This window comes from Centrocercus urophasianus, unplaced genomic scaffold (genome assembly GCF_019232065.1).
Source record: "Centrocercus urophasianus isolate 14NV4802_14NV808 unplaced genomic scaffold, USGS_Curo_1.0 seq_73, whole genome shotgun sequence".
Taxonomy (NCBI): Eukaryota; Metazoa; Chordata; class Aves; order Galliformes; family Phasianidae; genus Centrocercus; species Centrocercus urophasianus.
Window position 1 is genome coordinate 5,031,036 of NW_024885344.1, and position 13,683 is coordinate 5,044,718.

At 41.5% G+C, this 13,683-nt stretch overlaps 1 protein-coding gene across 1 annotated transcript in view; it reads right to left on the reverse strand.

The window, feature by feature from the left end:
• Positions 1-1,143, reverse strand: part of STAB2 (stabilin 2) — a 78,841-nt gene extending 77,698 nt beyond the window's left edge. The window contains exon 1 of the mRNA XM_042837639.1: positions 785-1,143. Within this exon, the coding sequence (XP_042693573.1) occupies positions 785-868 (84 nt within the window). The 5' untranslated portion in view covers positions 869-1,143. The remainder of the gene's footprint in view (positions 1-784) is intronic.
• Positions 1,144-13,683: the final 12,540 nt, after the last annotated feature.

Genomic DNA, 13,683 nt, shown 5'->3' on the forward strand with positions numbered 1-13,683 from the left:
CCTTTTTTTTTTTTTTTTTTTTTTTTTTTCTTTTTCAGTTTCTCACTGTCCTTTTATTTCCAGTTTCTACACATTTTTTTTTTTCTTCCTCCAGAATGCAGTAACTTGGAGCATCACTTTTTGAGATAGTATAAATGAGTGCATATTATCTCAGTTATCTGCCAAACTCTTGAGTCAGCTTTGTAGAACAACTCTTTCTGCCTCACTACAAGGGTGGTGAAACCAGATTTTGTGAAAGTCCACAGATCAGTAGGACTCACATGTGAAATACACACCAGCTCCATGAAAGCCTACAAAACCTTTGTTTAGGTTTGTAACATTATACAATTATTTTCAGTGGCTGAATTCCCTAACACCTATATGAAATAGAATTCTTTCCCTGTATTTGGTAAATTGGCTAATATTCACTCCAGCAAAATTTCTGCCTCTTCTGATTTATAAATTCAATTGGTTTTCTTTTGTTGCTTGTGTTGAATGCCAGCTGCAATCCTTGCAAGGTTTGCTATTTTTAGAGACTTTCTCGGCATATTTGACACATCCTCTGAGTCAAACTCTCAGCCAGACCAAACAGATACATTCCTCTTATTTCAGAGGGATGAATTACGTAGCTATTTGTTTGAAATTCTGTGTCTTATGGTATCAGCAACCACTGAAGTGGTAGTTTTTCTTCCATAAGGTACAGTACCTTGTTACTGTTTTCTCTATAGCAATGAAAGAACAGCCACTCCCATGGTGCAACAGAGACACAAACAATTCAATATTTGAATAAAAATGTGCTTCTTACCTGATCTGGGACTTGTGATGTCAAATGCAGCTTCATTGCAACCAAAAAAGCCAAAAAGTATAAAATGAATGGATTGTTTTCCATTGTGAGGAATTTGAATTGTTTTTCTTCAGATCCCTTTAGACATGAGTACTAAAATCAGGATCTAAAGCAACTAGTATTTCTTTGAGACACTTAGGAGAATAATATAAAAGGACACTTGTCTTCCTAATGGAAAATAAGTGAAAGATCATGTGAAGCTTGCCTGAAGACAGGAAAAATTCCAAAACGTGGTGTCTTTGTCGAAAGTGTTCACTGCAGAGCTGGAAAACCCTTCCCAACTGAATGACAGGATATCCTGACAGGGCTCAATCCATTTATCCCTCTCTCTGAAGTTGCTGACAGTAAAAAGCAAGGACACTGAACTGTTACGACAGAAGATATTTTCTTCTTTTAGGTGGGCATGAACAGGAGACTGGAGCAATTGCTGTGCTTGTTATCATTCCATTTACTTAGCTGTTCTCAGGCAGAGCAAAGCTCTCTGGAAGTTGACTTATCAGCCCTAATAATACAAGGCTGGGCCCCTAGCTGTAGCTGGGAAATAAATTCTGACTTTATCTCAGGGGGCCAAAGGCACATCTTCCAGCTTTGGTTAGCTGGATAAAAAAGGGGAATTTTTCTTATTGCCTTATTTGACAAATTACTTTGTCTTATTTTCTTAAACTAATCAGACTAAAATTAACTGCATTGTTTGCACATTATTAGGAGGATCAGTAGACACACATTTTATACTGCCAAAAGTGACTTCTGTGGATGTTTTCCAGTGCTGCTCTTTTCTGCTGCTCTGGCTGTTCTTGTAGGGGCAGTCTTTCTCACTTCTCAAGTTACTGATGATTTGGCTGACTCTCATTTGCCAGTGTTGTGTATCATTTGGTTTTTCAATCTTTCAAAGTCAGTTTGGAAGTTCTCTTTCATACAGAGCTGTGTTTCAGTGTTAGGTTATGTTGCTGACAGAAGTACGGTGGCTGTAAGCACAGCACTTTCTCCTGCCTTTCTGACAGATTTCTGTTTGTAGTCATGGCTAGATGCTGCATTCACCTTCAGACCACAAATGTATTCCCTGATACAATTGTAACCTATTCTTAAAACAATAGGATATTTTTTTTTTTTCTAGAGAACTCAGTGATGATACATATATTACACACAAATTTATATAGTCATATTACGTGCTCTGAGTGAGTACTGCAAAGTTGCTGGTAGGAGTCAGCACGGCAAGATGTTTTCTGCATGCTCAGCAGATTCTGTTCCTTTCTTCTATATGGTAAGGAAAATAAATCATTTCTTGTTTGTGCAGACAAGATAGCCAGCAGTTGCAACGTGTATGTTGACAGTACGTATGACCCTGAGAATTGCCCCTCCTTTTTTTCTGAGGTCAAGGCCTTTAACCTTACTTCAGTTTTGCATACAGTGTATGATCTGGCCTGATCCAAAGATTCACTCAGGTTTTTCTCCAGAAAGGCAGAGTTTTGAAGGATCTCCTCTTCTGAGTATTGACAACCCACAGCTTTACTCCATGGGCAGTGGGATGCATTGCACCCTGACTTCCAGCACTCAGAACTGGAATTAAGATGCCTCATGCCATATACTTAAAATACCCAGAGACTGGCCTTTTCCCTCTGCAGGAGGATCCCAGGTCCTGTGTTTACTGTAGGAGAGGGAATACAACCTGTTTTTCCTCCTGCTCTTGAACTGATACTTGAAACCATTTTTCAAGGATATATAAATGTGAAGTATGGACTTAAAAGCTATTTTGCCTCAGCCAGGGCAGGCTGAACTAGCCTGGGTAGGGTGACGACCTGGGCAAAGCACATTTGCCTGGTTGTGGTGCGTGTCACATCAGGAGCCAACAGCTTCTGTAGAAGCTGGAGTGCTGCAAGGCTTCTTGCCTGTTGCCACTTCAGGCAGCACAGTGGTGAAAGGAGCTGTAAATCAAGCATGTCCCTTTCCTGTGCTGTAGCTCAAGATAAAAACCAACACAAATCAGCACTCTGTTATCTGCTGTTACCTCCCCTAGAGGCACTTTTGTGAAGCAACCCCTTTTTCTCTTTCCTTCCTCTCCATTCACATCAAGCATAGTTTCTGCTAGCCCCCATGGTGATAGCTTGCCCTGCTGCAGAAGGCCTGGCCACTATTTCCTGTTACTGGTTATGGGAATTTTTCTCATCTGTATAAGTTAGACTGTGCCAGGCTCTGGACTCCACTGTGTGGGTGCTACTGTCCCACTCTGGGCAAAACACACAGGTTAATACGTTTCCTGGCAAGCATGAGGGCTGAAGCAGCCGGTGCATTGTGGCATTGCTGCAGATGACAGCCTTGAAGTCATCTCAGACTGACTGGTGACAAAGCTGTTGTCTATGTTGATGTGATGTTGGCATGGCCAACTGCCTGCTGTCTCACCCCCTGCTTTTAGAAGCAGTGTTCTGCTGATGGTCTCTGCATATTTTCCTCTTTCTCTGCAGATGTCCAGGCTCCAGAGCGCTGAGGGGTTCGGGCACCTCTTGGAGGCAGCATCTACCTGTGCACTGCCATAGTTGTCCTCATCATCCTCCAGTTCCTGCCTTTGGTGTGTTCATGTGCTGCCCTGGTGACCTAAGCCCATGTTTCTGGGGTTGTTCTGTTCCAGGATCACAGCAGCAAACTATTGCATCCTCATTTTCTTGTAGCTCTAATAGCTCTGCTGGAGCCTCCATGCTCTTGCAGTTCTAACTCTTCAACCTTCCTGACTTTAGCAGGATTTTTTATTTTAGCTTTGTGCTTTGTCTCTTCCTCTGTCCATTTGGAGCAATGAAGAGGCCTTGGATCTCTTCAGTTGCTAGAAGAAAGTGAAAATTTTGGAAGCCACGGGCTGTGGATGTCAAAATTAAAGGGAGTTCGTGGAGTTGGCTCCCTTGGATTTTTTATACAGGTAGTGCTGATACAGGTAAGGGGAACGAGCAAGTATGAAGTAACAGTGACTCTGGGTACAAACGCACCTGAAATCTGGGACCAACCTGAGGGGACATCGGGGCCACTCAAATGTTCTCTCTCAGCTGCTTGTCACTCTTGTACCTCTGAAAGCCTTCAGGCTACAAGAGCCTGGTTGAAAAGATCAGTAAGACTCTTTGTATGTGCTGTAATGCTGCAAATGCCTGGTAGTGTGGCATACATTTATGTGTAACACAGGCCATCACAGTCTTCCTCTGCTCTGCTGTTGCGTTCCGATTTCATATAGGTATGATCTTATTGCCTTTTTACTTTCTGCATCCACCAACTGTTTCTCTCCAAGTAGTTCTTTCTATTTCTGGTGTGAAAAGCGTCAATCAACCAGAGAAAATGCAATGGTTCATTTGTGTAGATGGTTTTGAAAATAATATTTCAGCACATCATAAGGAGATGTTTCCTCAGAGTCAGGTGTCTGATGCTTGAGGTTAGTTTAAAGGTAAATAGAAATTAATGGAGATACAGACACTAGGGTTGCAGCACTCACCTAGCTCTGCAGTTTTGGTAACTCCATTATACCTTGCACTTAAAAAAAAAATTGAATAGTAACACATGACTTGTGTTGTGTATCACTCTTTGAATGTTTGGAATGTGAAGCAGAAGGTGGCTGAACAACACATCATGAGTTCTCAGCGTTTCATACGAAACTCAGCCCTTTTGGAATATGAACAAAGTACATTTAAAAGGAAGAAATAAAAAAGCAGACCATTTTGAAGCCTGAACACTCATGAGCTGTGTGTGACAAAAGCTGACACCGTGTTCCAGGTACATCCCACCTTGCCTACAGGAATGGCTTTTGCTGAGGAAGTCACCGTGTATTCCAATTCATCTGCCTGGAGAACATCTTCACTATGAGGTCTTAGAGAATGAATTGAGGAGCCAGTGCCAAGTGTAAGAGCTAATTTTGAGATAAAATTAATGTGTAAGTGAACATCAGAAAATAAACAAGCTATCATTATTCTCAGTGTGTAGCCTCAGTTTTAGACTGGTCACGGCAAAACTGTCCACAAGGTGCTTGAATAGCTGTGATTTGAGGCTGCACATGTCCGAGGGAAGTCATTTTTCTCTTTGTTTGGAAACTGACAAAGCACCTTGCAGAGGGTAGGAAAAGATAAAGCATGCTCAGAGGAAGAAAGCTTCCTCAGGAGAGGGAGGCCCAGAGGAACGCCTGAATGCTAATTGTAGGTGGGAGGAAGGGGGGCACAAGCCACCAAGTTGCCTAGGAGGAGGCTTGGGGAAAGAGGAGGGGGAAATATTTGGGAAATACTGCTCTGATTAACACAGCTTTAATTGGAATGTAACAAAGAGGTTAAAAAAAAAAAAAAAAAAAGGTTTGGCAAGTTAAATCATGCTAGTGCCATACATCTGAGAAAACCAATGATGGCCTATGGAGAGTCTGAATGGTCAATACGGAGAATTTTAGGGGTGTGTAATTTTATCTGCGGGGTTATGACAGGCGTCATTTTGAAACACTATGACTATCAGAACTAATTAATTCTCCAAGCCCATAAGATGCATTAAGATAGAACTGCAGCTGGTATGCTGAGGAATGCCGTGCGGCCGGCAGAGGCCATTGCTTTTATCAATGTTAATGAGGGAGAAGGCACAGACAGCTGATCTAAACCCAAATGCGTTCCCAATGCATACAGCTGATGGCAATGCAGACTGCCAGTCAAGTCTTAGCCATAGATTAGATCCTCATAGTGGCCTCTTCAGCTTTCTTTCTCTCCCCTCTTTTTTTTTTTTTGGTCTCAAAAGAGTCTTTCAGCTGGTGAAATTGTAAACAAAAGGCATTCTAGCTGAGGCCATTGCAGAGAGGGCTTTGCTAGGGAGACACTGAGAGAGCAGCATACATGGCACAAACCTAGACAGTGTTATTTATATTGTGAATTTTAAGGTGGTGTTAGGTGGGTGAGCTGTTAGGCTCAGCATATAACCAGATATAACCCCTGCTCTTCAGGGAATGACCATAAAACCCCACTCTGCTCAGGGCTACCTCTGCTGCCCTTTTGTGCCTGAATAGCATGTTGCTTAAAAAAAACATGAAAGTAGGGCTCTAGCCATAGGTAAAACTCTGTGCCCTGTAGAATGTGCAAATAACTCTCAGAGTTGTAGAAAGCATCGCTCATGCTCAGCTGTGTGACATATAGTCAAGATGTACAGGGGACTAAGTCTGCAGGAGTCCTGGGTGACAATGCTACAGGCATGAAGGGAAGGACTTAGTAACTCAGACATGATGGTACAGGTGATATGAAGAGCTACGGAAGCCAGCCTTGTGTTCCTGTATTTGCTCAGCATCATTTTCTGTCCTGTGGTTCTTCAGAGATCATGCATAGACTATGGTCCCATATTGCTGCCAGCTAGCAGCATGGCAAATGAGGATGTTGCCTTGGAGAAGTATCTAGACTTTTTTGAACACCATAACTCTTTTTGGCAACACAGTACTCTTCAGAATCATTAAATCTGGTATTTAATGGACTGCAAATATAACATGTACTCCTCACAAAAACTTGGAATGAAATAAATCATAATGAGATGGTGGATAAATACACCAAAGTAAACCTGTGGACTGAATCAACATCTGCCTGTTTGCATAACGTAAGCACATAAGTTTTAAGATGTGATCCATGACTCTTTGTCCAGGAGGAGTCCAGGTACAAGTGGTATCCCCCAGAGGTCTGTCTTGGGACTGGTGCTCTTCAAATCTTTATCAATGACATAGACAGTGGGATTGTGTGTACCCTCAGCAAGTTTGCTGATGACAGAAAGCTGAGTGGTGCAGTTGATATAACAGAAGGAAGGGATGCCATCTAAGGGGACCTTGTCAGGCTTGAAAAGTGGGCCCTCCTCTTGAAATTTAACAAAGCCAAGTGCAAGGTGTTGCACTTGGGGTGGGGCAATACCAGGTATGTGTACAGACCAGAAAAAAAAAAAACTCAACAAGAGCAGCTCTGTAAAGAAGGACCTGGGGGTCTGGGTGGTTGAAAAGCCTGACATGAGCCATCAGTGTCGGCTTGCAATCCTGAAGGCCAAGAGGAGCCTGGGCTGCATCAAAAGAGAGGTGGCCAGCATGGAGAGGGAAGTGATTATCGCCCTCTGCTCTGCTCTCATGAGGCCCCATCTACAGTACAATGTCCAGTACAGCAGCCTGCAGCCCCCAGTACAGGAAGGACACAGAACTGTTGGAGCCAGTTCAGAGGAGGGCCATGAAGTACCTCTCCTATGAAGGAAGACTGAATGAGTTGGGCTTGTGTAGCTTGAAGAAGGCTCTGGGATGAACTTAATGCAGCTGTCCAGTATTTGAAGGGAGCATATAAATAGGAGGGAAACTGACTTCACATGGTCTGATAGATATTGGACAAAGGGAAATGGCTTTAAACTAAAATAGAAGAGATTTAGATTAGATACTGGGGAGAAATTCCTTACTCAAATGGTGATGAGGCACTGGCACAGGCTGCCCAGAGAAACTGTGAACGTCCCATCCCTGGAGGTGTTCAAGGCCAGGTTTGATGGACTCCTGATCTAGTGGGTGGCAACACTGCTCATAGCAGGGATTTGGAACTGGGTATTCTTTAAGGTTTCTGTCAATCCATATCAATCTATGATTCAGTGAAACTGGAAACTGAAAACATATACTGAGGTTAAACAATATGAGAACGTGGCTCAAATGGGTCTTAATGGCAAATCTCAGTCAAAACTATTTTGCAATTTCTAATGATTCAAACAGGACAGAGATGAGCTGTTTCTACATGTCTTGTATTTCTGCTAGAGCTGCTGAGTGAAAGGTCAAAATAGCAGGAAAACCCTAAGATTCCCAAATTTAGAGTGGATAGAGTTACACGGAGTATATGGATCAGGCAAATGGTGAGACAAATGTTGTGGGTTTCTCCAGCCCACAACAGACAAGCAGGTCAGAGCACAGCATGTAACTTTTAGACCTTAGCAGTTGGCTATTAGAACTAGGGGTGTTTGGAAATCCCAAGCATTGTAGCGTGAGGGAATTCATGCTGCTGGGGGAAGCAGCAGAGGCTGTGATCTTACTGTGGTTTTATTACCTGCTGACTTCCTTCCTTGCTCCAGACAATGCAGAGTTCGTTATTATTTTGGCCTACATCTAGCTTGTATGCTTTCATAGTAATGCCTTTGTTTTGAACAGTCAGACAAAGTTAGATTAATACAGTTAATAATTTACTAGTAATAGAATTGAATTGCAGATAACGATAAGGAACAATCAACCTTTGCCCAGTTTTTTTTCCCCTACCTTTTAAATGCAGCCTTTATAGCATTATCCAAACGTGTGGGTTTATGGCTGGAATGAATTGATTTCAGCCTGTTATCTTGTCAGAGGAAAGACACATTAAGATTTGTTTGGAAAAGAAAATCACACAGAAAACAATCATGCCAGCATGATTTCCAGAGATGGGATAACACAGTGTTATCTCTTCTCGCCTTCGTGCTGCGATATATAAATCGGCGGTGGTTTATACCAGGCTACGGGGATCTGCTACGTGCTGTGAGGGTGAGAAAAAGCAGATCCCACAGCAGCCCCTCAGCCTGGCCCGCGGCACCCCGGCGAAGTGAGATGGCGGAAGAGTCCCCGCCCGGCCACCAGGGGGCAGCAGAGCCCAGGCTACGGCGCCGGAGCCGGGCCCGCTGCTGGCCAGCGGGGGACTAATAAATGCTATAGCTGAGGCCCTAGGAGCAGCCCGAGGGCCATCTGAAAGAATCTGCTTTACACCCTTCATTCTGAAACTAAGCTGCGCCAGAAAGGTTTTCTGTTTTCTTAGTGTGTTGAAATAAAATGCAGAAATGCTTTCATTTCACTTGTAAGTTACGAGCAGGCACCGCACCTCATCTTCATCTTCAAATATGTTTAAAGTTTAGCATATGTGCAGTGTACAAAAAGAAAACGGCAACAGTTTTGATAGTTCTGATAGAGAAGTTGACTAATTAGAAGCAGGAAGAGACCAAATTTAAATGTTCCACCCCAAAAGGATTATTCAGTTCAGCAATTAGAGACTGTAACATAAAGCATGCACCTGAAGAGAGAAAAAACAGGTTATGGAGAGTTTATAAATGAGAAATTTTCTAGTTTTTGAGTGTTTGGCTTATTTTCAAATTTCAGAAATAGAAAGGCTACTTTCTGGCTTTTGGAGATGTAATCATGAGAGCCATGAAGATGTTCAAAGGGCTGTAGCATCTCTCTTTATGACTGATAGTGTGTAGTTATGCAGTGTAGTGCAGAATATCATTCTGTAGGCCAAAGCTTCAATGTCTTTTTGTTTATGTATTTATTTTTAAATCTTAGCTTGCATTAAAACTTCAGGCATCAGGTGGAGGAAATGCATTGCAGACGAACACTGTGATGTCACCTCATGCACTTCGCTTTGATAGCATTGATATGTTAAAGTTAACAAAACTTTAGATTCTGGTTTAACCTCTTGAGGGGAAGGACCTCTTCTTAACAGGAGAGGATTAAAAAGGTAATTCAATATATGGCCTGAATATTTTAGTAACAGAAATTCTCAGTTTGCTTTGCTATGATATGCCTCAGTGGAATATTAAACTGACTATGGTTTTTGATTCTGATCTCCCATCCCATGAAGGACATAGAAGGATTTGGAAGTAACTGGAGAATGAAAATGGCAATGATTAAATCATGACAGAAGCAAAAAATTGTGCAGCAAGTAGAAACCTTATATTTCTTGTAGAAAATAATTAGATTTTGAGTAACTTTTTTTTTTTTTTCTTGAACTCCAAATGTAAGTCTCTACAGTCAACTTGAAGAAATTACACTGCAGAAAAAAATGTACATTTTTTCACCTTTGTGTCTTGCTTATTGGCTCGAGCTTATTGGCCTGTCACCCTGGACTCCTCAGAGAAGTAGCAGCTTGTCCCAAAATCTGCTGATTTTGAGCAATTCAGTACCTAGACACATGCATCTAGTGCCTCTTTAGATGTCCTCAGATTTTCAAGGTTGGTGAGTGCTGTGGCCCACGGGAGCAGCAGCTGGGCAGCCACAGAGGTTGTCAGGAGGAATTCAAAATGGTCTTGGACAGCTGAAACACAACCCAAGGGCATGAGAACGCCGCTGAAAACAGAAAGCATGAAGAGATGCAGAGCTTATGGAACTACTCGGGGCTGGGCATAGGATGACCACAGATGTCTCCTTCACAAGTTCCCACTTGACAAAATTCTACAGATGTGTGATTCTTAATTCATGGATTTCCTTTCTGTTTCTAGTAGTTTCTGTGGATTCACAAGCTGAGAAGTACAGGCTGCCAGGACATGCTCATAGCTGCAGATTGTGGAAATTGTATCCTGAAGGAAAACAAACTGGTACTTCAAAATCGTATCTTCTCTCAGAAAAGGATTTTTTGGAAAGCAAGATACCTGTTGGGGAATCACTGTAAAGGAAAAATCACAACTGGTTATTCATCTGATGCAGACAGAGTCTAGATGCTCGTCCACTCCCATCAGCCACCGCTGATTATTTCAAGAGGTGTTATGATGCAAGTTTCCTGTCTGAAATCCAGCCCTCACTGGTTTGGCACTCTCAGCTGTGAGTAGTTTTTCAAAAGAGCTCAGTTCCCATTGTGGCTATTATGACCAGGTTTTCAAAAGATTTCAGTACACTGAGCACTGAGCTCCTTTGAAAACCTCCTAATAATTATTTAGGTGAGTAAATAGCATCTTAGTCTAGTCATAAAAGCTGACTCCTTCTGCAAATTCTTACCACAAAGCAATGTGTATTATCAACCCTGCATTTTTGTGTTTCATATATGTGGTTTCCCTTTACATTTACTTAGTATTTGAGCTCCTTTAAATAAAATTTTTGCAAAAAACAGAATAGCAGCTGTAGTTTGCGCTTAAGTGTACTGTTGTTAATTCAGGATTGATACAATGCAGCTCTTTTCATACGCTGATGGATGCGCCATACAAAAAGTTAGAATGAATGCTATTATTGAGAAAGGTTTCCAGTTTGGTATTAAGTAGAGGAGATATGATCGAAAAGTGAGGATGAATTCTTTAAGAGAGTTTCTTCAGTTACTATCATTCTTCAAGAAAAATATAGGAGAAGGAGATTATGCCGATGATAGGACAGCAGTACAAGTTTTAAGCACTGTTTCCCTTACAAAGTCGGATTTAACTAATACCTGTCACAGTGCTTAGGAGACAAAATGCCCAAATCCTTGTTCTTGGCAAAACTGAGTGAGAACGGAATTCTGCATTTAACCCTTAATGTATATGAAAGTGCAGGAGCAAAGCAATAATCACACCAAGTGCAAATACTCAGGTAGTCTGGTATCCTCTTTCTGACAGTGCTTCCTGCTGCATGTTTAAGAGAAAAGCACAAAAAAGCCAAGCCAAATGTAGAATAATATTTCTAAAATATTTTCACTGACTTCCACTCGTAACCAGCTATTTTTACCTGTTTTGTATTCTTACTTGCGTCTCCATAGCATCTTGTGGTAATTGCTTCCACAATGTAGTTGTGTGCTGTGTTAGAAACTCACCTCTTTTATTTCGAAGTTGCTGTCACATATCATTGTTGGATGTACCTACCTGTTGAGGTGTGAGAAACAGACAGCAGACTGTTGGCACTTTGTGAAGTCATATCACATCCCTCTGCCTCTGTTACTTCTATTTGAGATGCAAGATTTACAGTTTATTTAGTTCCTCCTCCTTCTCTGAGCTGAAACCTCTTTGAGATCTCTATCCCTTGCTCTGGAAATGGGTTGCACCAAGCTGCCTAAAGCATTCATGATGACTGTGCTTTGTAGATTTGTATGTCTTCAGAACAGGTTTTTTTTTTTTCTGTTTTGTTCTCAATTCTCCTTAAAATTGTTAACGTTGAACATGCTTTTAAGCTTGCTCTTGAACACTGGTCTGGTGTTTCAGAGAGGTAGCCACAAGCTTCCGGGTCTTTTCAAGAAGAGGAAATGCTGATTTAAAATCTATCCCTGCAATCAGATTTATTCACTTTGTCAAAAAATATTCTCTCTAAGATGAGAAACTGGCAAAATCTGTTCCTTTCCTTTATTTCCTGTCCATTATTCACTTAGTAATTCTCTGGAAGAACCATTCCATAACCATTGGGGTTTTTTTGGAGAGATTTGCAAGGGCTCTGCACCCAAACTGCATGAATTTCATAAATGGGTGTAGATCTAAGTTGGGGAGCATTTCTTATGCATCTTGCAATTGATACACAAGAAAACCTGTTGTATATTCTGATAGCAATATAAATCCCATATATTCTGATATTATATATGCTGATAGTGGCCTTTCAAATATCTAAAGGGGGCGATACAGGAAAGAAGAGGACAGACCCTTCAGCAGGATCTGTGGTGATAGAACAAGGGGAAATGGTCTCAAGCTCAAAGAGGGAAGGTTTAGATTGGATATGAGGAAAAAGTCTTTTATAATGAGGGTGATGAGGCAGAGGAATATGTTGCCCAGAGATGTGGTTGATGCCCTGTCCCTGGAGGCTTTCAAGGCGAGGCTGGATCACACAGCACAAACAGATGAACAAATCTACCTGTGCATGTACCTTTTCACTGCAGAGAAGTTGGACAAGTTGATCTTCAAAGTGTCTTCCAACTCTAAGTATTCTGTGATTCTATGATTTCAGTTCCTTGGCCAAGCTTCTCAGATATGTCATCATCTTGACATAATATACTTTATATTTCATCAATAATTTCTTTATCCAAAGCAAAATGTTTGTGCAGAATTAGCCTGCTACTGATTTTTTCCCCTTTGAAGCAAATAATTTATAAGTGTCCAGTTATTTGGTGCTGCAGAATTAAGAATAATGATAAACTACTGATAAAGTGTATATTATATTTCCTTGGAGTTCAGTAAGGCTACAGAAACTGTGGTGTGTTGTTTTTGTGTTTTTTTTTTCCCTTTGAAAAGTCTGTCCAGTGAACAGCATATTACTCTGTCCTTAGAAAGCAAAGATTGCACACAAGATAGAATTACACTATTATTTTGAGCAGTCTTTGAATAATTTGTTTTTTGACTGGCTGGTTGCTATAACCTCATGCTACCCCCAGTGTAATGTTTTAGATTGGATGGAAATTAGATACCTGCACAGAGCTGCAAATATGAGCTGCAGAACATGAAGTAGAAAATCTCAGATGTATTTGGGGTGAGACTACTCTTTATATTACACGCAAGGAAGTGTACTTTGAGACATAACATTTTGGAAGTTGTATTTTATTCTTTCTATTATTTCAGCCACTTGAGCTTGTCTTTCAAACTTAATAACACCAGGAAAATCCCTTGGTGAAACTACAGTTTATGATACCAGGTAGGGTGTATTTTATTCTCCATTTCCTAAATTATTATTTGTCAGCAAGTGCTATGGATTGCTTGTCTGTAATTGCCTTTCACATGATAGATCTTCTGTCTCTTAAGAGATGCTTTGTCTCTTAAGCTCTTGGTCATGTAGAGTCCTTTGTTGAGGTATTCTGAATATTCTCTATTGTAGTTATTGCTGACTTCAGAAGTGGATTGGAATTTGTTTTCTTTTCCTCGTTAAGGCTTAGGACATATCATTGTATCATTGATAACTCAACTGTGAGTGAAGCAGAAGAAATGTATACACAAGGTCACAACACATTTGGGTGCCCTTCATGCAATGGAAATTGTGAGAACCAGAGAGAAGCCATGCACGCATGAGCATCTACATTCTTGCAGGCACCTGCTTTCTGTTTCAAAGCCTGAAGAGACCCTTGCTTGTTGCTGGCCCTGGCAGCTCCCTGTGCTCCAGTTCTCACCCCATTGCCACCCTGGGTATGTGTCCTCACCCAGCCCACCTCTGTTGCTGCATGTGCACCTTGTGGGGCCTCAGGCAGGCCAGGGAAATGCAGGTGAAA